This window comes from Thamnophis sirtalis, unplaced genomic scaffold (genome assembly GCF_051295495.1).
Source record: "Thamnophis sirtalis isolate CommonGarterSnake01/CBP01778 unplaced genomic scaffold, rThaSir2_p1.2 scaffold_13, whole genome shotgun sequence".
NCBI classification, from domain to species: Eukaryota; Metazoa; Chordata; class Lepidosauria; order Squamata; family Natricidae; genus Thamnophis; species Thamnophis sirtalis.
Window position 1 is genome coordinate 13,512,978 of NW_028261393.1, and position 27,355 is coordinate 13,540,332.

Below are 27,355 nucleotides of genomic sequence, written 5' to 3' on the forward strand. Positions count from 1 at the left end.
GAACTGTGGATGGCAGTTACCAATAAGGGAGAATATTTGTAGCTTAGGGTTACAATAAGTGTTCCTTGTTGCTCTCTGAGCTTGATTGCTGATGATGTTACTTAGTTTGGGTAAGGGACAGAGGTGGGTTCCTACCAGTTCGCACCTATTCGGTAGAACCGGTTCATCAAATCTACCGAACCGGTTAGAAGAGGTTCCACCAGTGGACCCGGAAAGCAGGCCACACCTACAGAAGAGGGTCCAAAAATTTTTGAAACCCACCACTGGCAAGGATCTTGTAACTTGACAGCTTTAAGACTTGCATGCTTCAATGCCAGAGTTTCTGAATAGCTACTTGGACCGACCTAAATACTAATTCATAATTTCATATCTGGTCACATGGGCGGCAAGCCACTCCCACAAAGGAGGCCACACCCACAGAGTAGGTTCCAACAATTTTTGAAACCCACCACTGGTAAGGGAACATCTGCAAGAAAACAAGCAAGGTCGAAGAGCACCAAGGACCGCTTATTTTAACCCTAATTCTCCTTTATTGGTAACTACCATCCACAACTACTATCTGCAGTTCAGGGACTGCCAGTGGAAAATAATTGACTGCTCTCTTCCTGTGACCGGGAAGTCATTATGTAATTTGATACTGCTCTAATCTAACAAGGCAATTCTTCAATGTTTATTATTACTAAGTCCAGAAGAGAAATCCAATAGGGCCATAACACTCACAGGGCATTGCTTTGATCAGGATGTCTCTTCCTTACTGGAATGCAGATCATTCCCAGAAATAAAGTCCCAGCCAAAAATCAGAAATGACCAGATTTTTTCCGATGATCTTGGGTTCTTTACTTTTTCACTGAAGCAGCTTCCAAAATGTATGGTCACCATTTAATAATACTAACTTCGATTGTCTCAATTTAGTAATGGAGCAAAGTAAATGCAGAAGATGGAAGGATTAATGTATTATTTCCCTCCCACTATTGGTTTCACCAGGGATGCGGTGGCTCAGTGGCTAAGACGCTCAGCTTGTTGATCAGGAAAGTTGGTAGTTCAGCGGTTCAAATCCCTAGGACCGCATAACGGAGTGAGCTCCCATTACTTGTCCCAGCTTCTGCCAACCTAGCAGTTTGAAAGCATGTAAAAATGCAAGTAGAAAAATAGGGGGCACCTTTGGTGGGAAGGTAACAGTGTTCCGTGCCCCTTCAGTGTTAAGTCATGCCTGCTACATGACCACAGAGACATTTTCAGACAGCCCTGGCTCTTCAGCTTTGAAACAAAGATAGCACTGCCCCCTAGAGTCAGGAATAACTAGCACATATGTGCAAGGGGAACCTTTACCTTAACTTATTGGTTTCACGGGGAATGCAATTTTTCCTGAGCTGCTAAGAATGAAGAAAAAGGAGATAAGAAGAATGTGGCATAATTCAATTTGCTATGGGCTGTTTTTCGTATGTATGCTTTAAAAAGTTCAATTCTACTTGGAAATTCTCCATTTACCTTTCCAGTTTAAATTAATCAAGAGTTTAAGAAGCACGTGGGTTCATAGTCTTTGAAAAGGTTCGCTGGCAATTGAATGCCCTTTTCACAATACCCAAACTTTTGTGCCAGTTCTCTGCAATTTACTCTGTAACTGGCCCTCCTTACATTTCCCACTTAGATCTGAGAAAAACAATAATTGCAATTCCAAACAACATCGCATGTTTAAAGGTCTTTTTACCAAAAGGTAGGTGGATATTCTTGGTTTTTCTTTGAAAACGTTTTGCTTCTCATCAAGAAGCTTCTGCAGTTCAGTGAGAACTGAAGAAGTTTCTTGGATGAGAAGTGTAATATTTTTCAAAGAAAAAAAAACCAAGAAAATCCAGTTTTCTTTTGGAAAAAACACTTTTGGGACAACTAAGACCTGGATGATTGACTATCTCCTTCCTTCCTTCCTTCCTTCCTTCCTTCCTCCCTCCCTCCCTCCCTCCCTCCCTTCCTTCCTTTCTTCAAAGTGAAAGCTTTTCACATTATTATTATGTTTGTCATCGTGAGAGTGGACTTTTCTCTTTGCAAACATGTCTTAGATGTGAAATCTAATCTTTGATAAAGACAAAAGTAAACAACCCTAAATAGCTAAGTTTCTTAATTACACTCCTATAATAAGGTTTATGGGTCACTTTCTATCAACAGATCAAGCACTTTCACTTTTTGTATCTACGGGTATATAGTAGTGTAGGAAGTTATCACCCAGCCCTTTCCCAGAAAAATGAAATATCCTAGGAAATATTGAAAAGGCAGAATATTTCTCTGGATATGAAAAGAAAGAAACATGTTTTAAAAGACAGAATAGCTGCCTGCAGCTTCCTGCCCATCCACTTTGTCAATGGGCCATTAAGAAGGCCAAGCTAGTCCCTTTACATAATAAAGAATTCTCTCCTTCAACTCCAGGGGGATGGAATTACGGCATGATAATATTGGCCCTTTGCCCAACTCGCCACATGGCATCTGAGAACTCAACCAAACCTGGATTCACAACACAGCCTAGAGAGTTGCCCTTGCATGGGCCCATGGGAGTCTGACAACCAATCAGAATACAAGCTTAAGATCAAAGGCCAGAGAGGGCATAAAACCAGGGACTCCGCTTCCTTGCTTTTCCCTTCTCTTCTTCTCCACCAACATTGAAGCATGTGATCACCTTTTCTGTTCAGGGCTCAAGCCATGTGGTCCTGTCCACCATTAAAACCATCTTTCCAAGCAGCCTCCATGTCTCCAGTGTCTTTATCCCCACTTGGAGCCGAACTCAGAAGGACATTTCTTCCAACAATTGGCACCCCGTAGAATCACAACTTCTTTGCACTACATGGACACCCTTGTATATTTTTCTTGTCAAAGATACGGGTAGTAATCCTCACTTAACAGCTACCTTGTGTTTGCCATCTTGCATATACTTAACAGACCAGATAAACCGACAGAAGAGAACATATGGAGATCAGGGTTGAAATGTCTTAGAACGTAAAGTAGTTGAAATTCATTTATGGATAAGTGAACAAACCTTTGTTTGTCTTCATGCAGGGGTGGACTGCTGGGGGGGGGGGTTCGCAGGGGTTCGGGAGAACCCTCCCCTCCTAGGAATCCCCGCACGGCCCGTTTTGGATGCAGGGAAGTGTAGGGCACGCACAGAGGCTCAGGCAGGCAAAAAAATGGGCCTACCGGAAGTTCAGAAAGGCCGGAAACAGGTCCGTTTCTGGCCTCCAGAGGGCCTCCAGAGCTTGGGGAGGCCGTTTTTGGCCTCCCGGAGCCTCAAGGGAAGCCTCCGGAGCCCGGGGAGGGCAAACTGCCCCCCTCCCCCACTGTGGTTCAGGAGGCTGACTAGGCCACACCCACCATGGCCACGCCCACCCAGCAGCAAGGCAGAGAACCCCTTGCTAAAAATTTTGAAGCACACCCCTGACTTAGCAATAGCAATAGCAGTTAGACTTATATACCGCTTCATAGGGCTTCCAGCCCTCTCTAAGCGGTTTACAGAGTCAGCATATTGCCCCCAACAACAATCCGGGTCCTCATTTTACCCACCTCGGAAGGATGGAAGGCTGAGTCAACCCTGAGCCGGTGAGATTTGAACCGCCGAACTGCAGAACTGCAGTCAGCTGAAGTAGCCTGCAGTGCTGCATTTACCACTACGCCACCTCGGCTCTTTCATGTTCTTGTGACTAACAACCGAAATCTTTTCAGTTTTGTGCTTTTTTTTTTAAAAAAAAATCGCCTTTCTGATCATTGGACCAAAATATTTTACCTCAGTGTGAAGAAGAGACACTTTCATTTTTTTTTTCATTTTAACGGTTTTATTTATATTTGGTTTCACAATACTTGTTCCAGAAGAGAACCTAGTGTATTAGTCGCAAACACCCACATAGACCCATGCCATTGTCCTGGATTTTTTATTTTTTATTTTTTTTGTATGGCATATTATGTGTTTTACCATTTCTCTCAGTGCCTTAACATTCCCCGCTCTCAGCAAGATCACTTGATCTCAATACTTCAAATTCCTCACATCTTTTCATGTCTTCTTTTGTGTTATGTACACACTGTACACTCACTTATGGAGGTGTAGTGTTTTTGTAACTGTATGTAGTGTTGTGTGGTGTTTAACCAGCGTATCCCTCTGTATTGAACCCCAAAAATATCCGGGGCCAGACACAAACTCTTGCTGCACACCAACGTTGTGAGGTTTTGCACATTTTTGTCAATGCTTGTCTTCTGAAATATACTGAGCGGGAAGGAGCAATAATTACACATTGGGTAGTGGAGGTTCTAATGAAATTGTTAGTTAAGAGGACTAAAATGGTTGATAAATAGATTGGGTCAGTGGTGAAATTCATTTTTTTTCACTACCGGTTCTGTTGGCGTGGCTTGTTGGGTGTGGCAAGAGAAGGATACTGCAAAATCTCCATTCCCTCCGCACTCTGGGGCCAGCCAGAGGTGGTATTTGCCAGTTCTCTGAACTACTCAACATTTCTGCTACTGGTTCTGCAGAACCTGTCAGAACCTTCTGAATTTCAGCCTCTTGCCTATCTATGTTATTCTCTTATCAGTTCATTTGAATTTAATTGAGTCAAATACCTAGATTGTAAAAACAGATTGTTTACCTCTTATTTCTCCTTCATTGTGATAAATTCAATGTTTACAATCAACGTTAAAATTCTATATCAATAATTATGGTATTTACTTTGGCTCTCTTATGGAAGGCTCTCTCTCTCTCCCCCTCTCCCTCTCTCTCTCTCTCTCTCTCTCCATACATACATACATACATACATATATACATACATACACACACATATACATACATACATACATACATACATACATACATAATCCCTAGATTTTTTAAAAATGGAAGTGTGTGTGTGTGTGTGAGAGAGAGAGAGAGAGAGTGTGTGTGTGTGTGTGTGTGTGTGTGTGTGTAGACTATATATGGGCCAGATCAGCATTTTAGTTCTCCTCCGTGGGCTGGCCGGGGTGGGGGGAGATGGGACGAACGCCTCCTGCAGCATCTTGCTCACCAAAACGGGGTGCAGGGGAGCCCTCCCATGTGATCCATTTTGGCTGCCAGAAGCACTGTGGCCTGGTCCTTTGCTATCTCTAGGCCAGCCCTGCAGGCCAGATATATATAGAATATATACAGGATATATTTTTGGGAGAGCGAGAGAGCGAGAGCGAGCTAGATAAGTAGATGGATGATAGATATAGATATAAATGGGATAAATAAGTAAAAAATTATGGTTGGTTGGTTGGTTGGTTGGTTGGTTGGTTGGTTGGTTGGTAGGTAGGTAGGTAGGTAGGTAGGTAGGTAGGTAGGTAGGTAGGTAGGTAGGTAGATAGATAGATAGATAGATAGATAGATAGATAGATGATAGAATATTAGACAGACAGACAGATAGATAGATTTTCTAAAATGGAAAACTATATATATAAACTATATATACAACTTTCTATGTTAGGAAATCCAGGGATTTTCTATATCTATTGTCTGTCTGTCCGGCCGGCCAGCCAGCTATCCTGGATTTTCTAGAATGTATTATCCATCTAAGTTTGAGAAGGGCAGGAGTGTGGTTTAATAAAAAATTAATAATCCTGTTTTGTAAACAACATCAACAGAGCAAACGGGACTTTCCCCCTTTGAATCAGTTAAAACTAGAAAGTGGAACAAATACTCTATATTTTTTACCATCTGTTGTTTTTAATATGCTTGTATATAAAGAAATTTCAAAACATACTGATTTCAAGCTCTTTGATTCCAAGGAAAGGAAATCTAATAATCCAGCCAGAATCGCTCAGTTTCAAGAGAAATTTTCCAAGTCCCACCAAGGACCAGAATCCTGAGCCTGGACCAAAATCATAGTTAAAGAAGAGCCAAGTATTTTAGAGGTGAATGATTCTGGAGAGCCACTAAGGTACTCCAGGATAAAACAACCCCATTAGAGATATTTTTGTCCTTTCCCATGTAGACATTTCTCCTGAATAGATCCTTCATGTTGTTGACAGCCAAATTAGGCTATGTTCACTTAACATGTTTAAACAGCACAGTTATAAATTTACATGTACACTATCTTAAGTCTGGTTAGTTTTAATTCCAATTTTTTTTGAGAGGGAATCAAGTATAAATCAATGTATTTACTTATAGTTCAGAAATGGTTTCCAATTAGATTTGTTTTTAAGATATCAAGCTATTATAGATATTGATCAAAGTCTACCCCCATAATATGGTTAACCATTGTTCTATAGAAAGGAATCACACAGCTTTTCCCCAATAAGAAACATATAATACTTTTGTTACAATTAACGTATAGAAACTTGGTCCAGTATCTTTTAAATGAATATACGGTTTAATAACCCTTCATTTTAAGATGTGTTTTTTGTCTCATTAGAAATTACATTTTGCAACCTGAACAACTTGTTAACTTTAAAGTGAACAAATGCCCTGCTATTTTCCTCTTTATAAAAGTAAGCTTTTAAATAACTGGGTGAGGAGAAGAAATCTTGCATTATTTCTATATTTGTCCTATACATTCTGTACATTTTAAAAAGGATTTAAGTTTGTATCAATCTATTGATGTATAGCGGTAAATGGGCCACAGGGAGATCTCTGCTTCTTGATGTTTCAGTGTCTAAAAGAGACCACATAATTTTTCTGGATAGCAAGGAAACCAGCAGTGTGCAGGAGCAATCAAAAGAGCTAATACAATTCTATTTTTTTTAAATAAAGATTTTTATTAACAAACATGTAAAATACACACACACAAAAGTTAGACGTATACCACATTTATACAATACAGTACAAACAGGAACTTCCTGTTTTTTATAATAGCAATCATCAATCAATGGCGTTCACCTTATATTTTTTTCCCTTCTATTGTATTTCATTTGGATTTCACCATTCTTAACCCTCTTATTTTACTCGTAACTATTATTTTTGAGTTTTGTTATATTCTTTCATTGATTTTTGTTTCTTTCCTCCATCCACCTATACCATTTATCCCATATCTGGTAGAATTCTGATTTTTCCTTTCCCTGGATTTCTTTAGTTAATTTATCTATTTAGGCACAGTCCATAATCTTTCTTACTATTTCATCTTCGCTTGGGATTAATTTGTTTTTCCATTTCTGGGCAAAGGCAATCCTTGCCGCCGTAATTATATGTAGTATTAAAAACAGCTAATACAATTCTTGGTTGTATAAACAGAGGCATAGAATGAAAATCACGTGAAGCATTAGTACCACTTTATAAAACCTTAGTAAGGCCACACCTGGAATACTGCATGCAGTTTTAGTCACCACATTACTAAAAGGATGTTGAAACTTTGGGGAATATGCAGAGAAGAGCAACTAGGATTATCACAGGCCTGGAGACTAAAGCGTATAAAGGATGGTTGCAGGAACTGCATATGGCTAGTCTAGAGAAAAGAAGGACCAGGTGTGACATGATAGCAGTATTCCAGTATTTGGGAAGGGCTGCCACGAAGAAGAGGGGTCAAATTTTTCCAAAGCAACAGAAGGCAAGACAAGAAACAATGGATGGAAACCAAACAAGAAAAGAAGCAACCTGGAATTAAGGAGAAACTTCCTAACAGTGAGAACAATTAACCAGTGGAAGAGCTTGCCTTCAGAAGTTGTAAATCAGGGGTGGGTTCCTGCCAGTTCTAACCTCTTCTATAGAAGAGGTTCCACAAATCTACAGTGCCATTTAGAACCGGTTCCAGCTCCCTCCCCCCCGCCCGTCTGCACATCATCAAGATGAAGAGCGAGAGGAGGAATTCTGGGAGTTGAAGTCCACAAGTCTTAAAGCTGTCAAGTTTGAACACCCCTGGGTTTTTTTTCTAAAGGGTTAGGGGTGCAAGGGTCTTGTAACTTGACAGCTTTAAGACTTGCGTGCTTCAAATGCCAGAGTTTCTGAGCCAACATTTTGGTTGCTAAGCAAGAGCGTTGTTAAATGAGTTTCACCACATTTTACAAGTTGACCATGCCCACCTAGTCACATGGCTGGCAAGCCACTCCCACTCGGTCACATGGCTGGCAAGCCACTCCCACAAAGAAGGCCACAGCTACAGAAGAGGTTCTAAAAAAATTTGAAACCCACCACTGTTGTAAATGCTCCAACACTGGAAGTTTTTAAGAAGAGATTGGACAATCATTTGTCTGAAGTGGTGTAAGGTTTCCTGCCTAAGCAGGGGGTTGGACTAATAGATCTCCAAGGTCCCTTCCAATTATTCTATTTTATTCTATTCCATTCTAACCCCTTATGCATCCATTCTGTAAGGGAAATGGAATGGAAAGGATTCTGTAAGTGCCTTCCAAGTCTCAGGTTAAGAATCAGTACAAAAAAACCAACAGATTTGAAAACAGGTGCAAGTAAACATCTTTTGGGTATTTGTTGCTCTCTTTTTTTTTTGCAAAAAGAACAGGTTCAAAAGTTGAGAAAGTTCAGGGGGTTGAACTAGAAGACCTCTAAGGTAGTCCTCAACATACAACCATTTGAAGTTACAACGGCATTAAAAAAAATGACTTACAACCAAACCAGGAATAATGGATGGAAGCTGATCAAGGAGAGATTCAACCTAGAAATAAGGAAACATTTTCTGACAGAACAATCAACCAATGGAACAGAAGTTGTCTTCAGAGGTTGTGCATGCTTCATCCCTAGAGGTTTTTAAAGAAGAGACTGGACAGCCACTTGTCTGAAATGCCGTTGGGATGGGATGGGACTAGAAGACCTCCAAGTTCTTCTAGGGACTAGAAGACTTCTAGATTCTGCTAGTTCTTTTCTGATTGATTGAAAGCAAAGCATGTTCTTTGCATGCCAGAGAGCAAGCTACTGACTTGAAACTGACGCTTTCTCTCTGTTTGTTTAATCCCCTCTCTCAAAGTTATGAACCAAAAGCACAATATGATTATTTTTTTTACAATTTCCTTGTTTCCCAGACAATTTGGCAGCAAATAGCACCCTCCGAGATGGGCTGTTTGCTCATTAGCATGGCATGCGTGCCAGGAAACCAGCAGAATGTTTGGCAACTGTGCTACTGATCCAAACAAGGGAAAGAGAGATACGCCCTCCGCAAAGGACTTCTGACCTCTATCCCTCCTGTGTTTTCGGTTGTGCTAATTTGTTGCAGGACTCATTTTGCTAGGTTTGCAAAAAATGAAGAAAGAAGAAAGAAGAAAAACACATTTTTTTAATCCTACGGTGGGTCATAAATTCATGTCATGCACCGACTTATGTGTTTTTAGGGGGAAATAGGGCATTGGGCAACAAGGTTCAATTCTCTCCCTTAAAACATTGGCAAGGCACCAGCAGAGCCTTAAGCTTGCCCTAAGTGCAGAATGTTCTTGGAATCCAGACTTAGAACAGAGGTTGTACACGGAGAAGGTCCTGGGTTCAATATTCCCACCATTTATATATGTGGCTGAGAATTAGCCCTTGCCCGGGAGTGAAATCAACTTACCTTTGCCACCGGTTCGGCAGCAATGTGAGTGTGTTAGTGCACATGTGTGTGCACCACATCAGCACATGCTTAGGACTTTCTGTGCATGCACAGAGCATCAAAAATGGACGTGATGATGTCCTGGCAGGTGGGCGGAGCCTGTTAACGAACGCGCCTGCAAAGGTAAGCGAACAGCAAAGGGGGGGGGGAAATCCCTGTACCACACGATTTAGATTAGCTAGAAAGAAGGAAATCCGGGTAGCATTTTTGCTATTGGTTTGGGCAAACCAGTCTGAACCGGTAGCATTTCACCCCTGCCCTTGCTCCAATATCAGAGAGCTGTGACTAAATCTCCCAATTCAAGCCAATTTGAGGGGCTGCCATAAAGAGGATAGGATCAACCTAATCTCCAATGCAACGGAGGGCAGGACAAGAAGCAATGGATGGAAGCTAATCAAGGAGAGAAGCAACCTAGAACTAAGAAGGAATTTCCTGACAGGTAGGACAATTAATCAGTGGAACAACTTGCCTCCAGAAGTTGCAGATGCTCCAAGACTAGAAGTTTTCAAGAAGAGATTGGACAACAATTTGTCTGAAATAGTATAGGGTTTCCTGCTTAAACAAGGGGTTGAAGACCTCCAAGGCGAATCATATTCTCCCCATCCTTTTGCAACCTGATTTTTATGAGGCTCGCTCATTACTACCAAAGAAAATATTAATTTCTGATGGAGTCACCTGATTAGTTGATCAACATATTATTAGCGATGCCAAAGTATTTATGACCTGTTTGGAACAGACTATTAATTATGTATTAAGAAGAAGGAGTAGGTTCATTGGAAGAAAGTGATTCAAGGAAATTGCCCTTCTAATCCCATTTATTTAATCGCTGATTGAGAAACACTGACTGGGTTCATATCCCCCAAAAGAAAAATTCCTCAGGGTTTGTAAACAGCAAAATGTCACCTCATTCAAGGCCTTAGTGAATGTTAGTCTTTAGGGAGCTGACCAAGCAGAGTCCAAGATAAGAGATACTTTGGCTATCAACAATTTTAAATCGATTATTTATTTTTGCTGCTCTTGCAATATCCGCAAACTGCCTAGAGCCCTTGGGGATGGAGGATGAAATGCACTGATAAATCAGAAATGGGTAACCAAATTAAAGAGTCTCTGTAGTTCGATTTGCACACCACCCTCAATTCTAACCCAAGTTAGCAAAAATAATTGCTGCGTTCACATAACATGCCATGCCTAAGCAAATAAGCTATGTTATGGTATAATTTGATGGCCCGATGCAGGCAACATACTAGGTCAAAGTCCGGTTTCCCAGAGCACACTCAGCAACCATGAATCATGCCGCTTTATTTTCAACAGAGAGTCACTGCCATGGTGTCTGGAAACGGCCGTGGGAGACAGAAGGGAGAGTCGCAGACTGGACAACAGGTGTGCAAAAGGTATTTGAGCTCAGAAGGAGGGAGTATGTGGGAGACTATTCAGAAGAGGCCCTCTCTAGTTTTCTGGAAAGTAAAAGGAAAAGAGGGGATAAGTACCATATTTTTCAGAGTATAAGATGCACCTTTCCCCCCCAAAAAACAGGGTGAAAATCTGGGTGCATCTTATACACTGAATACAGCATTTTTGGCCTCCCAAAACCCCACCCGCTTTCCAAAAATGGACATGCAGAAGGTATGGGAGGTCTGCAAAGTGCTCCTGGGGGTTGGGGAGGGCAAAAACAATTGAAAACACAGGCTGTTTTTCGCTCATTTTTGCTCCCCACCCCAGGAGCACTCTACAAGCAGCCTAAAGACTATGCATGCCCTGTTTTTTGGCAAAAAAACGGGCCTCTTTTTGTAAAAAACTCATTCCCCCCCCCAACCCCCAGGAGCACTTTGCAGGCCTCTCAAACTCTTTGCATGCCCCATTTTTCATTAAAAAAAGAGGCGTGCAGAGGGTTTGGGAGGTCTGCAGAGTGCAAAAACTTTTTGAAAAAATTTACTTCTTCAATATCTTGGTTCCTTTATACTCCAGTGAGTCTTATACTCTGAAAAATACGGTACCTTCACCCTTGCAAGATTCTGCTAATGTAACTTTGCAATAAAGATAGAGCTACTAGTCCTGATTGTGCTTCTTATCGGGACTACCTTGTAGGGCTGGAACGATTATGATGTGTCAACATAACCATATCAAAGGCCTTTCCACTTATACGATTCTTGTGTAATCTGGGGGGGAGGGGATTCAGCCAGTTTGCACCACTTTGGGAGAACTGGTTGTTAACTCTCTGAGCAGTTTGGTGAACTGGTTGTTGGAAGAAATCATTAGGGAAGAGAACCGGTTGTTAAATTACTTGAATCCCACCACTGCGCGTAATGCATCTAAAGTAGCTTAGCAGTTAGCAGTTAGCAGTTAGACTTATATACCGCTTCATAGGGCTTTCAGCCCTCTCTAAGCGGTTTACAGAGTCAGCATATCGCCCCCACAGTCTGGGTCCTCATTTCACTCACCTCGGGAGGATGGAAGGCTGAGTCAACCTTGAGCCGGTGAGATTAGAACCGCTGAACTGCAGATAACAGTCAGCTGTAGTGGCCTTCAGTACTGCACCCTAACCACTGTACCACCTCGGTAACATCCTCTCTTAAAAACTTCCATTTATGGGATCTCCTCTCGTACATCCGAATCAGAAAGACAGGAAAAGTTGGTTTGGGATATTATTATTTTTATTATTTTTTTACAAATAAATGTTTGCGTTTCTTGGTAAAAAAAAACGTTTGAAAAAATAAATATATCTACATATATCTACACGTCTAGTCAAGCACTGGAATGCTACATAAAGAAGGTGTGCACAAATATGAACAGAGGAAGACGGCAGGTAAATTTCCCTTTTCCATAACATCTTTGGTTGCATAAATCTAGGACTGTACAAAATGAGGTCCTTTTTACTCATTTTTGTGCGAGGAAGCAGATTTTTTTTTTTTTTTTGGAGACTGAACAAAATCTGCCCAAGTGCAAAAGTAAAATAGACCCGCTTGGATTTTAGAAAAATATACATTGTGCTTTCAGCAGTCATATACAAACATTTGAAGCAATGTTTTTAAAAGAGCTACAAAGAGAGAAAACTTTAAACCACAATCACCATGGAAACAAGCTGAGTTAAGGGCTTCTCAGCCAGACTGCATATCCCACCAGGTGTTCCTTTGGGCATTATGGTTTATAACCAAAGCTACATTTCATAAGGAAAAGAGTTAAAAGTGCCCTGTGTTTTAGACAAGGAAGGAATTTCCTTCAATGAAGATGAAATGAAATGCTTATTTCCTGAATGGAGTTTTTAAAAACAAAGTCTTCGTAGAACCTGTGAATGAACTTTGATGGACTTTTGTTATAATGCAGAAATATGCGGACGATACCCAGATTTATAAGTGGAGTTGTGGAAGTTGACCTGGTTGGACTATTCTTGATCCATTACAACAGTGATGGCTATTTTTTTGCAACCGAATGCCCAAACTGGAATGTGCGTGCATCTGTGTGCGTGTGCGTGGTGGAGCACGAGAAACCCAAAGACCAGCTGGCCATCAATGCCTGCCTGTTTTTTTGGCTGTTTTTCAGGCCGTTTTCAGGCTGTTTTTGGCCTGGGAAAATGGCCCAGAAACAGCCTGTTTTGGGGGGCCATTTTATGGTGCCCACAAAGACCAGCTGACTGGTGCACATGTGCATTCTGGAAACCAGAAGAGGAGCAGGCAACAGTGCAGGTGCCCATAGAGAGGTCTCTGGGTGCAAACCCCTGGCACAGATGCCATCGGTTCTCCCTCACGGCCTTATGACAGTTTAATTCAGGACTATTCAACTTCACTTCCCCTTTTATTTCAATGGCTTGGGAGAAAAGCCATTAAACCTCAAAGAAGGTGGCATCTGCCTCATTCCCAGATAGGTACAGGTAGTCCTCAAGGAACAACAGTGACCATTTGCGCTTACGGGACTGAAAAAAAGTGACTTGTGACCATTTTTCACACTTATGACCGTTGAAGCATCCCCATGGTTACATGCTTTACATTTGGATGTTTGACAACTGACTCACTTTTATGATGGTTGCAGCTTCATGGAGTCATGGGATCCCCTTTGCAACCTTCTGACTAGCAAAGTCAATGGGGGAAACCAGATTTCACTTAACAACTGTGTTACTAATTTAACAACCGCAGTGATTCGCTTAACAAAAGTGGGAAGACAAATCGTAAACTGGACCACTTAATAAATGTCTCACTTAGCAACGTAAATTTTGGGCTCAATTGTGGTTGCAAGTTGAGGATTGCCTGAATGGACCGAAAAATAAAGAGGAATTTGGACAGGACAGAATTGGGGGGAAGCTGTTTGATTCCCCACAAGCAAATGGCCTCTAAAATCAAATGCCAAAACAGCAGAAGCAAGTTCCAGGGAAGTGGGTGGGAAGGACTTCGCCTTGTTACATTCAGGGTGGCACATATTGCGTTTCCCCAAAATCCTTCTGGGTGCGTAAATTACCAACTATCCACCAGGACATTTTCTGGGAGCCCCATGGAGCCCAACAAAGAGGCACCGGAGGAGGAGCAACATCGAGGAGCAGGAGAAAAATGGTGAGATGTTTTCTCCTCTTCGGTATCGTCTCTGGGGATAACAGGGGAAGGGTTCCATGGGCAATGGTGCTCCTTGTTCATCCCAGTCCCAGCTTTTCTTTCTTCTCCATCAAAGTTACATGTCCTCTTCTTTGACTGCTTAATAGGGGAGCATCCTTGAAAATGGAGGACTCCATTGACTAAGGCAAGGTGCATCCTTGGGTTTCCTGCTGATCCCTTTATGTTCAGGAATCTCTTTTCCCATGGAAGACCTTGATATCTTGGAGGCAGCCTTCTGGTCAATTCAATTCCGGAAAGCATAAGAACCTGTGGATGATGCAATCAAATAAATAGTCAGCATTATATCTATGCCCCATGAATATTCACTGGAGAATATATTTAACTTTGGGGAGCTCAGCAGTCCAAGGGAAACAACACACACCATCCTAAACCCATGCAAGCAAATATAATTGTGATGCCCAACATAGACTGAACCCCCAGAAAATTATATTATGGTTTAAGCAGTGAGCTGATTTGGAAAACATACCAAGAGTGGCTGAGTTCCCATCACATACTGAGCCATGTTGTCAATAGTGCCCAATGGATATGCAGCAAAATCTTTACACCATACGGATATTAAAAGGCTCACAAGTAGACTTTTTACCTGAAAACTTTCCAAAGTTCAACTTGTGAAGCTTGGGATTTTTGCTCTGACAAAGCTTTGCCAATAATCCTGGGCCTTTGGGCAGCTGAATTTTCGGGGGATTTCTGGAAAAAAAGAAAAAGCCAAGGTGAGTCCCATAAAAGAAAGAATGAAAGAGAGAGAGAGAGAGAGAGAGAGAGAGAGGGAGAGGGAGGGAGAGAGAGAGAGAGAGAGAGAGAACTGACAATGGCAAAATAAAGAGAAACAGAGAAAGTATTAATATTTCTTAAACATGTAAGTTGCTTTTTAAAAAGCTTTGATCTTATTCTGCAAGCTTTCTCTCATGTGTGTGTGTGTGTTTGTGTGTGTGTATGTGTGTATGTTTAACAAAGGCAGGATCCAATTCTTAGAAAAGTTTATAGCTTGGATTACTTATGCAAGATTTTCTAACTACCCAGTTTAATGATCATAATGGTAAAAAGATGTAAGGACATTTTTTTACCAAATTGCCATTCCATTTACTGTATTGTTATCTACAATATATATCAATAAAAGTGTTTTCTTCCTAAGACCTAACTGGGTGTCTAAAGGAACAAGGTGACACTAGAGATTTGGATTTCTCAAGAAAAGCATGCATGTTCAACAATTTAATGTAGGAATAGACAACTGCATGCGCTTCACTGTTTTGGAACAGCCATCGTTCTCAGAGAGTATGGCCCTAGTGAATATGTGTATGCCTGACCAAGGGACCAAAGAAGTGATTGTAAAGAAGAGCCCTCTTAGGTTCCAACTATTCTACTCTATTGTGGTTTTTTAAAAAGGGAGATTTCCATTTAATCCAGGGGTAGTCAACCTTTTTATGCCTACCGCCCACTTTTGTATCTGTGTTAGTAGTAAAATTTTCTAACCGCCCACCGGTTCCACAGTAATGGTGATTTATAATTAGGGAAGTAACTCTACTTTATAAAATTTATAAAGCAGAGTTACAGCAAACCCCTACCGCCCACCATGAAACCTGGAACACCTACTAGTGGGTGGTAGGGACCAGGTTGACTACCACTGATTTAATCCATGGGCATAATAGAGAATGCATCAGGAGGCAAGTGACAGCTTTGTTGTGCATGAACAATGTTACAATGTTCAGTTCAACTGAGAATGCTGTATGAATCCAGCCATTGTGAGTTTTTATCGGCTTCCTAGCCAATACCCCAGCATTACATGGGTATTTATTTATAGTGGGGGATTGTCAGGACCAAATGTAATTTCTAATGTTGGATTTTCTCCCTTACCAGAAGAAGCCCCTTTGTACAGTACTGTGAAGCTGTTACCATGACAACTCCACTGCAATGTAGAGTAGAAGCCACTTTACGACAGTACAGTAGAAGCCATTTTAAGGCACAACAGGCTGTATCTTAACAGAACACAGGTGTTAACAGGTGTTAAGGGTATCTCACAGTATTTGTTTCCAGAGAGTAAGTCATCTGTGTACCAATTTGGTTGAAATTGCTCAAGGCATTCCAGAGTTATGCTGGAACACACACACACACACAGAGACACAATGATTTTTTTATATACTGTATATAGATAAAAGTCAACCAAACCCCAAATTCAAGTCAATGACCAGTCATCTCATGATGACTACATGGAAACTAATGCAATCATATCAGGCTTAAGAAAGTAAAGTGAAAAGCTCTTTTTTCGCAAAGATAACTTTGAGTAAAAAGAGCTTGCAGATGAAATCAGGTTGGAGAGCATTCCAGTGCCCAGCCAGAAGGTGCCATAAATGGAAATAATGAAACAAGTGGGACTATTCTTCACCAAAATGAGGAAAGGAATTTGCTGATTCCTTCCTTGCAGTAGTTGTTCTTAAGACTGTCACCTTTTTTATATTGTGCCAAACCTTCCCACCTTAATACAATTAGACCAGTACAGGTAGAGAGTGTTCTGTAGATCTTGTCACATTTGCTGGCTAAGGTACATGGCAGAGGCCCAGCTATATGTGGCCTTTGAACTCTCCGTAGATCGGGGTATCATCTCTCTCTCTCTCTCTCTCTCTCTCTCTCTCTCTCTCTCTCTCTCTCTCTCTCTCTCTCTCTCTCTCTCTCTCTCTCCTCCCTCCCTCCCTCCCTCCCTCCCTCCCTCCCTCTCTCTCTCTCTCTGTGTAAATAGATAGATAGATAGATAGATAGATAGATAGATAGATAGATAGATAGATAGATGATAGATAGATAGATAGATAGATAGATAGATAGATAGATAGATAGATAGATAGATACTGTAGATAAATATGATCTTCTTCTCAGAAAGAGATCAAGAGCTGATCAGCAACATGGATTCCATCCCATTCTTCTTCATACCATGGAGACATGGCAGAAGCAGACACTATCCCTGTAGATTCTGTCCATGAAATAGAGACATGTCTACACAGCCTACAACCCATTACAATAAAGAAACCCAAATGGAAGGGTGCTAACTTGCTAAGAGAATCCCCACAAAAGCTGGGTGTGCTCAAGAGGAAGTCACTACTCTAAGTAGCCTGCTAGTAGGGTTCAGCCCCAACTTTACCTGGATGATGGACAGAAGGTATCCATATTTAAGCCTCCTGAGCATACGCCAAGACTGGAATTGCTTTGATGCCAGCCTCTTGGTGTATATCTGCCCAATACCTGGATTTACTTTGCTTGGAGATAACATTGCCTTATTGGTTTCTCCTATGAACTTTGATTCAAAGTGTAGAATTTGTGTACTTTGAACCCTGGACTGGACTATGGTTACGCCTTTGCCAAACGACCCGATTGGGCTACCTTCAACTTGATTTGATGTCCCTAAGTATTTTGGGATGTTTGGTATAATGGGTGAATATAATGAGATACTTGCTGAAGTGAGGACATTTAATTACAGGCTGATTTGAGGACATTTCTACCCCATATAGAGCTCCCTCTATCCATTTGCCTAGAACAGTGTTTCTCAACCTTGACAACTTGAAGATGTCTGGACTTCAACTTCCAGAATTCCCCAGCCAGCGAATGCTGGCTGGGGAATTCTGGGAGTTGAAGTCCGGACATCTTCAAGTTGCCAAGGTTGAGAAACACTGGCCTAGAACTATTAGCACTTTCTTGTATGTATCCGGCTTAGAGGATTAGTGATATATGTTCTTTATTCTTATCTTACTTACTGTGGATTGCCATGGCAGAAAGTTGCACAGCGGTTATCCTTCAAATGTGAGCATGCACATCTGCGAAGGGACCTCTTGGGTCGTGCTGGAGGACTTCCGAGCCCATAGGGTACCAAGTGGCTGATTGTGAAAGAAGAAAACAACAATCAAGTTAATCTCCATGGTTGATTAGAAAGTCATTTATAATACAGGTTGGTCAGTAGTCAAGGGAATTAAACGATAGTTAAATGCCCCTTCAGTCACACTATAAGGGAAAGAAATCTCCTTGCTCCAGATATGCTAACCATTCAATTGGCCTTAGACAAGTCTGATGTAGAAACTCCGCTGAAGAGATTTTCAAATGGTGGTTTAGGGCAGAAAATCCCATGCCATTTCCCTTGGATGCTTGGACTCAAAGCAAGAATGGAGGACTCTAAAGGCAGTTGGACCACAGCGCCTATCATCCCTGATCAAAGGCCATGCTAGGTGGGGTTATCAGGAGCAGAAGGACACGTCATGGTTGTCAAAATTAAGTTATATGCATTGGGTAACTCGGGAATTCATATGAAAACACAAATTGCTTTAAGCACAATTAATTTTAATGAGACCCAAGCATAACTTTGAAGCAGCAAGTCCCCTCGGGTCCTTTTGAAGGGCTTCTATCAGCATCTAACTGATCAGGATGGAAACAGAATGCTTGGCTCAATGCGCCTTGGAGAGCCGAGGTGGCGCGGTGGTTAAATGCAGCACTGCAGGCTACTTCAGCTGACTGCTAGATCAGCAGTTCAGCAGTTCAAATCTCACCGGCTCAGGGTTGACTCAGCCTTCCATCCTTCCAAGGTGGGTAAAATGAGGACCCGGATTGTTGTTGGGGGCAATATGCTGACTCTGTAAACCGCTTAGAGAGGGCTGAAAGCCCTATGAAGCGGTATATAAGTCTACTGCTATATTGCTATATATATATATATTGCTATATCTGATCCAATTGGATTCTTCTTTACACAGGTAGTCCTCAATTTACAACCATTGGAAGTTACAATGGCATTTTAAAAATGACTAACAACCAGACCTTGCACTTACAAATGTCACAGCATCCTGGCACTCACCTTCTTAATGACTGCAACAATTTATGACTGTAAGTCCAGGCTCAATTATGGTTGCAAACTGAGGACTACCTGTATTCACTGCTGCCCGGTGCCTCCTTTTCATATTGTCCAATCTGGACTTTTAATAGTTTTTTTTAAGCAAATGAGCTTCTTAAACTCTTATAAAGTCTGCAACTTTGGAGAAACTGCCTTCAGGTGACCCTGCAGTGCTTGTCAGTCTCATCTCCCAGCCTTTCCCCTTCTTAAAAGTAAAATAAAATAGGAGGGACTGACATCCACCTTCCTCTCTGGATTGTTATACAATGCTGCAGATTAGCAGGCATAATTAGAACCACACCTACACCGCAAGCATAGTCTGTTTGGCTTGGATCCTAAGCCGCTCAGGAGGGACTGTTTGAGAGCTGTTGGGGTCTTGCCATATCGTGCAACTTGCCAACACCTTCTTGATAATTGTATGTATCGGAGGCGATTCAGCCTTAACTGCCTAACAAATGCCAATCAGCCCTTCAAAACATTTATATTTTCACTATCACTCAAAACCAAGACAGGGTAAGAAGTCGAAGAGTGCTTCAAAGTGTTAATTGCAAGAGAGAGAGAGAAAGAGGGAGGGAGGGAGGGAGGGAGACAGAGAGAAACACAGACAGACAAACAGAGACAGACAGAGAGAGCAGAGAACATGGATATTTTCCCCCAGCTTGTCCGCAGGGATCTTGTCCCAGATTACACGCTAATTTCTATGTAGCTAGTTAGTCATTCTTATGGATTTTGTAGGATAAAGTTACCGTGTAATCAGACAGAAATTTGGCCCTTTCAGCCCAGTCCAGGGGACATTAACAGGCAATGTGAGCTACTGCAAGTTTTCAGAGAATAGCAATACCTCTTAGATTTATATAGCTTCCACTTCACAGTGCTTTACAGCCCTCTCCAAGCAGTTTAGAGAGTCAGAAAATTGCCCCCAACAAACTGGGTCCACATTTTACCCACCTCATAGGATAGAAGGCTGGGTTAACCTTGAGCCGGTGAGAATTGAACTGCTGGCAGTCAGCAGAATTAGCCTGCAATACATCATTCAAAGCACTGTGCCACCACGGCTCAGGTAAGTGTGTTTCCTACAACCAGCCTAGATAAGCTGTAGATTGGAACACGGATTTTCTGCATGAGAAGGCAGACTTTTGCTAGACCTCAAACTTTTTCAAAACTCTGAGAGCTTCCTTTACCTTGGTGTGTTGATCCAGATGATACCAAGATGGCAGAAATAGATGCACTCCTTGTCCATCCAGCTGGTGCAAGAACATCTCTTGGTCCTCTGGTGCCGACCATTGTTTGCCAAGAGAGGAGATTCTGCTGCAGCCTGGCCTGTTTGTGTGTCCAGAGAGAAAAGGAAGAACAGAGAAAAGACGAATCAGTCACCGCTCTAGCTGGGAAGAGCCAGCAACGCATCGTATGTAAACAGAGCGAATAGCCCGCCCCTAGGTTTCCAGCTTAACCGTTTGATTGCCTCCGCAGCTTTATTTAATGCCTGAGATTGCAAGATCATAAAGTTGGGTTCTTTTATTCCCTCGAGGTGTTTATAGACCCCCCCACGAGCTCTTTTGGCATTGCTCAGCAAGAAACCAGAAGCCGAAAGTGATACTGGATGTCTCTAACTTTGGATCGTATTTGCAAAGCCTTGTGTTTATCTGTCGAGAGGCGGATTCATTAGCAAATGAGATCAACACCTCCAGAAACTGACAGAGCATGGCTAGAGGGCGGTCGTAGTTATGTTTAACTTCTTTCCTTTCTAAATTCAGCCACAGTCATCTCAAGCGTGGGCAAGCTATGAATAGGACTGAGTCCCCCTTTTTTTAACAAACAATATTCTTCTTTTGAGAATGCTGCAAACAAAAGCCAATTTCCCCCCTTTAAAAAAAAGCAAACCAAGAGAAGGAGAGGGAGAGGGAAGGTTTTCTCCTTGGGATTTTGTGCTAGGAGTAAAATCAGAGGATCCTGCATCCCTGAAAAGCCAAATTTCACCACAGCTGCTTCCTCCAGCCTAGGAGTCGCCTTGAAGCGAAAAGCAAAATTTGGTCTCCTTGCAGGGATCGTCGGGAGGATGGAGATGGTGGCTGGCATCTGGCTGACAAGAACTAAAGAGGGGGTCAAAAACCAAGGCTCCTTCCCAAGCAAAATGCATTTTTTTTTAAAAAAAAATAGCAGGATTTAAAACAGGCGCAAAGCAGAACCCCAAAATAGTTACTTTTTAAAAATAAATCCTGACTTTTCTCTCACCTTCTGGCAGCAGGACACAAAGGGCGACTGCAAAGGAAAAGAAACAGGGCAGACAGTTTGCCATGGTGGCTAGCTTAATCTTTTAAGAAACGGACAATTGGTTTCCCCTTTTCCCTCCTCAAAGCCGCCCAGAGACGCTTCTGAGGTTCCAGGGCTTCGCTGCAGGTGTTTTATAAACCTGCCGGCGGCCGCGCGTCACAGGGACCCGCGGGCACGCCTCTCACCTCGCCTCCCTGCGTGGGACAGGGACGCCCTTCGGTTAGCGAGCCAAGGGGGCACCGAGCCAACCAGTCGTCCCGTTGCTTTGCTGCCGCCGCCGCCACTTTCTTGCCTGGCTGACCAAGTCACGCCCTTCTTCCTGCAGCGCTCAAGACGTCCATCATCTTCCCCCCTCAGGGGTTCATAAAAGAAGCGACCCGAAGGCTAGATGGCTGGATGTGGCCGGACTTCGAGGCAGTAGATGGGGAAGGGGGAAATCAGCGATCTCTGCGCTGGCTGGAACTGCGCTCCTGGATTTGGAGCTCAATTCCATCATCCTTAGCCCTGCCGACTGGAGGAGGGGGCGTTTCAGTCCCACGTTTTGGAGAACTCCAAGTTTTGGGGAGTTTGGGTTTGAAAGAAATGCTTTAGTCCTGAATAAAGTTAGGTTCTCACTCATGAATGGGTGATGGTTGCTGAGATGTCTCCTTCCTGCACCAGAATTCAGCTTGCGTGCTTTGTATCTCTGCAACCGACTAACCATTTCTCTAACCATAGTTTATTCAACGAACCCAGTTGTCTGAGTGCAGAGAACCACACACCATCAACCACCTTTTTTTTCATCCTAGCAATCAATTCCACAAATGGACATACACCATGTCTGTGCTTATATGGAGTGTGCACATTGGAAGGGAAAGGAAGGAAGGAAGGGAGGGAGGGAGGGAGGGAGGGAGGGAGGGAGGGAGGGAGGGAGGGAGGGAGGAAGGAAGGAAGGAAGGAAGGAAGGAAGGAAGGAAGGAAGGAAGGAAGGGGAAAAGAAAGGAGGAAGGGAGAGAAGCTAATATACATTGAGATTTAAGGTGCCACCTACCATTTCCCCCCCATGAATATCTCAGCATTTATTGTTTGGGGATTAAATGTTCCAAGTTAAAAAAAATGCATCTGTAGTTTTGAAGAGAAATTTAAGCAGGAAATCCATGCCTGGGGTCTAATGTTCTACCCAGTTTGGTCCCTAGGGGGCAGCCTCGTCCCTTCAAACCATCTAAAGGTCCTATGAGGGCCTAACCCTAGCACCTTCTCAAAGTCCTTGAGATGATAAATGTAACATCCTGTCTCCTTTCTGTTTCATCCTAGCACTGCCTGTTAAGGTAGGCTGATCAATGGTGCCAGGGTGGCTGAATGAACTGCTTAATGAAGTTTGAGCCATGCATGTTCTCCTGCCTGCATTCTGCTTATATATCGCAACCTTAAACCCAATTCACAACTTGTCTGTATCTTACTTAGATTCTCCCTGTGACTACTTGGTTAAATCACATTGGCTTTTCCACACTTTTAAGCACTTACCAGCTTTATCTGTGAAGTCTTCAGTGGATGAAGGCCTGCCTGCCCTCAGAAACCCCACTGTTGTTGTTTTTGTTGTTGCATCATTTGCAAATACTCCACCCTTCCGCCAAGGGGTGTGATCTCACCCACATTTCTTCTTTCCTCCACACAGGGTCAAGGTTGTGCATCCAGCATTCCACAAAGCCGCTGCCCTCATAGTCACCATGATAAGGGATTCCTTTGTTTGTGGTTCAAGGAAGGGAAGCCAAAAGGAGACCTCTGCAAGATGCCAGGCGTCTTGTGGTTGGAAAGGACAAGGAAGAGCAAATCCCTAAGTGGCAGCTCTCGAGGGAAGGGGATGAAATGAGAGATTTGTGTTTCTTCTTCTTGTGCCATATCCATCATCAGACATTGGTGATCATGTTGGCAATCCCATTTTTGTCAACAGCCACATGAAAAAGTGCTGCTGAGTTTTGACCAAACCAGTCCCTTAGGATTTGAAGCCATGATGTTCTTCTTCTGCCTGGACCTCGTTTGCCTTCAATCTTTCCCTGGAGCCTTAAGTGAAGGATGACGTATTTTTCCTGGTGTCTCATTACATGTCCAAAATATTCTAACATTCACTTTTTAATGACTTTGATGATTTCCGTTTGCTTTCCCAGGTGGTTTATCCCCTCCTCATTTGTGATTTTCTCAACCCAGCTTATACGTAACAGCCGTCTGTAAATCCACATTTCAAATGCTTCTAGTTTCTTCAAGTGGTTTTCTGTCAGAGACCAACTCTACTCCATAAAGTAGCATAGAAAAGATGTAGCATCTGACAAGCCTGGTTTTCAGTTAGGCTTATGTTGTGACTGCAAAACTCCTTTTTAATTTTCAATGTACATTAGGAGATCAGAAAGATACGAGAGGGGGGGGGCACACATATTGAAGTCACACGGACTTCTAAGAATAATTAAGGCTTTGTCTCTGTTTGGCAATGGCCAAGTTGATTAGAAATGGTTAGTTAACCTCCTTTTCCTTCTGGCAGCCCCTTAGATATTGGAACACCGCTGGATGCTACCACAAGCATTTTACAGAGATGTCCATAGTGGATATTAACATCTACAAATATGAAAGATGCAATGCATTCATGTACAAAAGGGATAGGATTTTAATTGCAACATCTTGCAGATGTTGATTCCCACTGAAGATCTACCTGGTTGCCTCACCACAAATTTCCTTAATTAGTGTCACGCAAAATAATTCCCTTGATTTACCTTTTAATGTGCCAAATTTCTTTCCATGGAGTTAGGTTCTTTCAATGCACATTTAGGTTTTCTTCTTATAGTGGAGAGCAGCATTTTTGCACAAAGGGGAATGTGTGAATGAGGGTCCCTTTCAATGTTCTGTTAAATCTGTTAATAGAAAACAGGAAAATCCACCATCTCACTCTTTCTCTCTCTCTTTACCCCCAACACACACACACACACACACACACACACACACACACACGCACACGCACACAGTACCTTATCACTAAATAACTATAAGAACATGACTCAGGAAACTCTCCATGTTCCCTGAATGTTACTGATTTATACCTTCTCAATATCTCGATATACACTTTATAGACATAACAAGGAGGTCTGTTTGTTCAGCGACTGACATGTTTCCAGTGTTGCACATCCTTCTTCAAGAGGCTGAATTCAAGATACCCAGAAAGGCCAGGTGGCTGGACTGCAGGTAACTGACCTGTATGCTTGGCATTTGTAGCTAATCACATTCCCCCCCCATCCTTTTGCAACCTGATTTTTATGAGGCTTATTACTACCAAAGAAAATATTAATTTCACTTCAGTAAGGTATTTGATAAAATAGACCATAACCTACTGCAGAGAAGAGCAACTAAGATGATTAGGGGATTGGAGGCTAAAACATACGAAGAACGGTTGCATGATCTGGGCATGGCTAGTTTAATGAAAAGAAGGACCAGGGGAGACATGATAGCAATCTTCCAATATCTCAGGGGCTGCCACAAAGAAGAGGGAGCCAACATATTCTCCCAAGCACCTGAGGGCAGGACAAGAAGCAATGGGTGGAAACTAATCAAGGAGAGAAGCAACTTAGAACTGAGGAAAAATTTCCTGACAGTTATAACAATTAATCAGTGGAATGACTTGTCTCCAGAAGTTCTGGATGCTCCAACACTGGAAGTTTTTATGAAGATGTTGAATAACCATTTTTATGAAGTGGTGTAGGGTTTACTGTTTTATTTTCCCACTTTATTTTTCACAGAGTCACTATCATGGTGTCTGGAAATGGCCGTGGGAGACAGAAGGGAGAGTCGCAGACTGGACAACAGGTGTGCAAAAGGTATTTGAGCTCAGAAGGAGGGAGTATGTGGGAGACTTTTCAGAAGAGGCCCTCTCTAGTTTTCTGGAAAAGGAAAGGAAAAGAGGGGATAAATACCATATTTTTCACAGTATAAGACACACCTTTTTCTCCCCAAAACCAGGATGAAAATCTGGGTGCATCTTATACACTGAATACAGCATTTTTGGCCTCCCAAAACCCCACCCCCTTTACAAAAATGTACATGCAGAAGGCATGGGAGGCCTGCAAAGTGCTCCTGGGGGTTGGGGAGGGCAAAAACAAATGAAAATACAGGCTGTTTTTTGCTCATTTTTGCTCCCCACCTCCACCCCAGGAGCACTCTGCAAGTCTCCTAAAGACTATGCATGCCCCCTTTTTTGGCAAAAAAAATGGGCCTCTTTTCGTGAAAAACTCATTTCCCCCCCCCCAACCCCCAGGAGTACTTTGCAGGCCTCTCAAACTCTTTGCATGCCCCATTTTCCACAAAAAATGAGTCGTGCAGAGGGTTTGGGAGGTCTGCAGAGTGCAAAAACTTTTTATTTTATTTTACCTCTTCAATATCTTGGTGCGTCTTATACTCCGGTGTGTCTTATGTATGTAAAGTAATACCCTCTCTTAAAAACTTCCATTTATGGAATCTCCTCTCGTAGCCCCGAATCAGAAAGATAGGAAAATTAGTTTGGGATATTATTATTATTTTTATTATTATTTTTTTACAAATAAATGTTTGTGTTTGTTAGTAAAAGAAAGTTTGAAAAAATAAATATATCTGCATATATCTACCCGTCTAGTCAAGCACTGGAATGCTACATAAAGAAGGTGTGCGCAAATATGAACAGAGGAAGACGGCAGGTAAATTTCCCTTTTCCATAACATCTTTGGTTGCATAAATCTAGGACTGTACAAAATGAGGACCTTTTTACTCATTTTTCTGCGAGAAAGCAGATTTTTTTTGGGGGGGGGGGGGGAGACTGAACAAAATCTGCCCAAGTGCAAAAGTAAAACAGACCCGCTTGGATTTTAGAAAAATATACATTGTGCTTTCAGCAGTCATATACAAGACAAACATTTGGAGCAATGTTTTTAAAAGAGCTACAAAGAGAGAAAACGTTAAACCACAATCACCATGGAAACAAGCTGAGATAAGGGCTTCTCAGCCAGACTGCATATCCCACCAGGTGTTCCTTTGGGCATTATGGTTTATAACTGAAGCAACATTTCATAAGGAAAAGAGTTTAAAGTGTCCTGTGTTTTAGACAAGGAAGGAATTTCCTTCAATGAAAATGAGATGAAATGCTTATTTCCTGAATGGAGTTTTTAAAAACAAAAGTCTTCGTAGAGCCTGTGAATGAACTTTGATGGACTTTTGTTATAACACATAAATATGGGGACGATACCCAGATTCATAAGTGGAGTTGTGGCAATTGACCTGGTTGGATTATTCTTGATCCATTATAACAGTGATAGTGATTTTTTTTTCAACCGAATGCCCAAACTGGAATGTGCGTGCATCTGTGTGCGTGTGCGTGGTGGAACACGGGAAACCCAAAGACCAGCTGGCCATCACATGCCTGCCTGTTTTTTTGGCTGTTTTTCAGGCCGTTTTCAGGCTGTTTTTGGCCTGGGAAAATGGCCCAGAAACAGCCTGTTTTGGGGGGCATTTTCAGGCCGTTTTATGGTGCCCGCAAAGACCAGCTGGCCAGTGGACATGCCGGAAACCAGAAGAGGAGCAGGCAACAGTGCAGGTGCCCATAGAGAGGCCTCTGGGTGCAAACCCCTGGCACAGATGCCATCGGTTCTCCCTCATGGCCTTATGACAGTTTAATTCGGGACTATTCAACTTCACTTCCCCTTTTATTTGAATGGCTTGGGAGAAAAGCCATTAAACCTCAAAGAAGGTGGCATCTGCCTCATTCCCAGATATGTACAGGTAGTCCTCAAGGAACAACAGTGAACGTTTGAGCCAGAGGTGGGTTCCGGCAGTCGCTACTGCCTGTTTGCACATGGCCGTGCCACATCTGTGCACTTGGTGCATGCTGTGCATGCGTGCGCAGTACAAAAAAATTTCTCTGCATGCCAGGAGAACTGGTTCAGGGGAATGGCAGGCCTGGGTCGCTGCTGGTTCCAGTGACCCAGGCCACCAAACCACTACTGCTTCAGCCGAACCAGTCCGAACTGGTAGGAACCCACCACTGGTTTGAGCTTACGGCACTGAAAAAAGTGACTTGTGACCATTTTTCACACTTATGACCGTTGAACCATCCCCATAGTTACATGATTTACATT

At 42.4% G+C, this 27,355-nt stretch overlaps 1 protein-coding gene across 1 annotated transcript; it reads right to left on the reverse strand.

Moving 5' to 3' along the window:
• Window positions 1–12,846: 12,846 nt before the first annotated feature.
• Window positions 12,847–21,336, reverse strand: EDN2 (endothelin 2). The gene is made up of 5 exons (XM_087727498.1): window positions 21,195–21,336; window positions 20,144–20,282; window positions 17,842–17,961; window positions 14,688–14,791; window positions 12,847–14,350 (listed from the first exon to the last, which is right to left on the reverse strand). Exons 1-5 carry the CDS (start codon window positions 21,256–21,258, stop codon window positions 14,328–14,330), a joined length of 450 nt encoding a protein of 149 aa, XP_087583624.1. The 5' UTR covers window positions 21,259–21,336; the 3' UTR covers window positions 12,847–14,327.
• Between the last annotated feature and the right edge of the window lie 6,019 nt (window positions 21,337–27,355).

Excerpts from the sequence above, each read along its gene's own strand:
- EDN2 (XM_087727498.1), bottom strand. The coding sequence starts at position 21,258 with ATGGCAAACTGTCTGCCCTGTTTCTTTTCCTTTGCAGTCGCCCTTTGT. Across the intron at positions 20,283-21,194 it reads TTGTGTCCTGCTGCCAGAAG|GCCAGGCTGCAGCAGAATCT; the intron begins GTGAGAGAAAAG and ends ACACACAAACAG. Across the intron at positions 14,351-14,687 it reads GAACTTTGGAAAGTTTTCAG|GTTCTTATGCTTTCCGGAAT; the intron begins GTAAAAAGTCTA and ends CATCATCCACAG.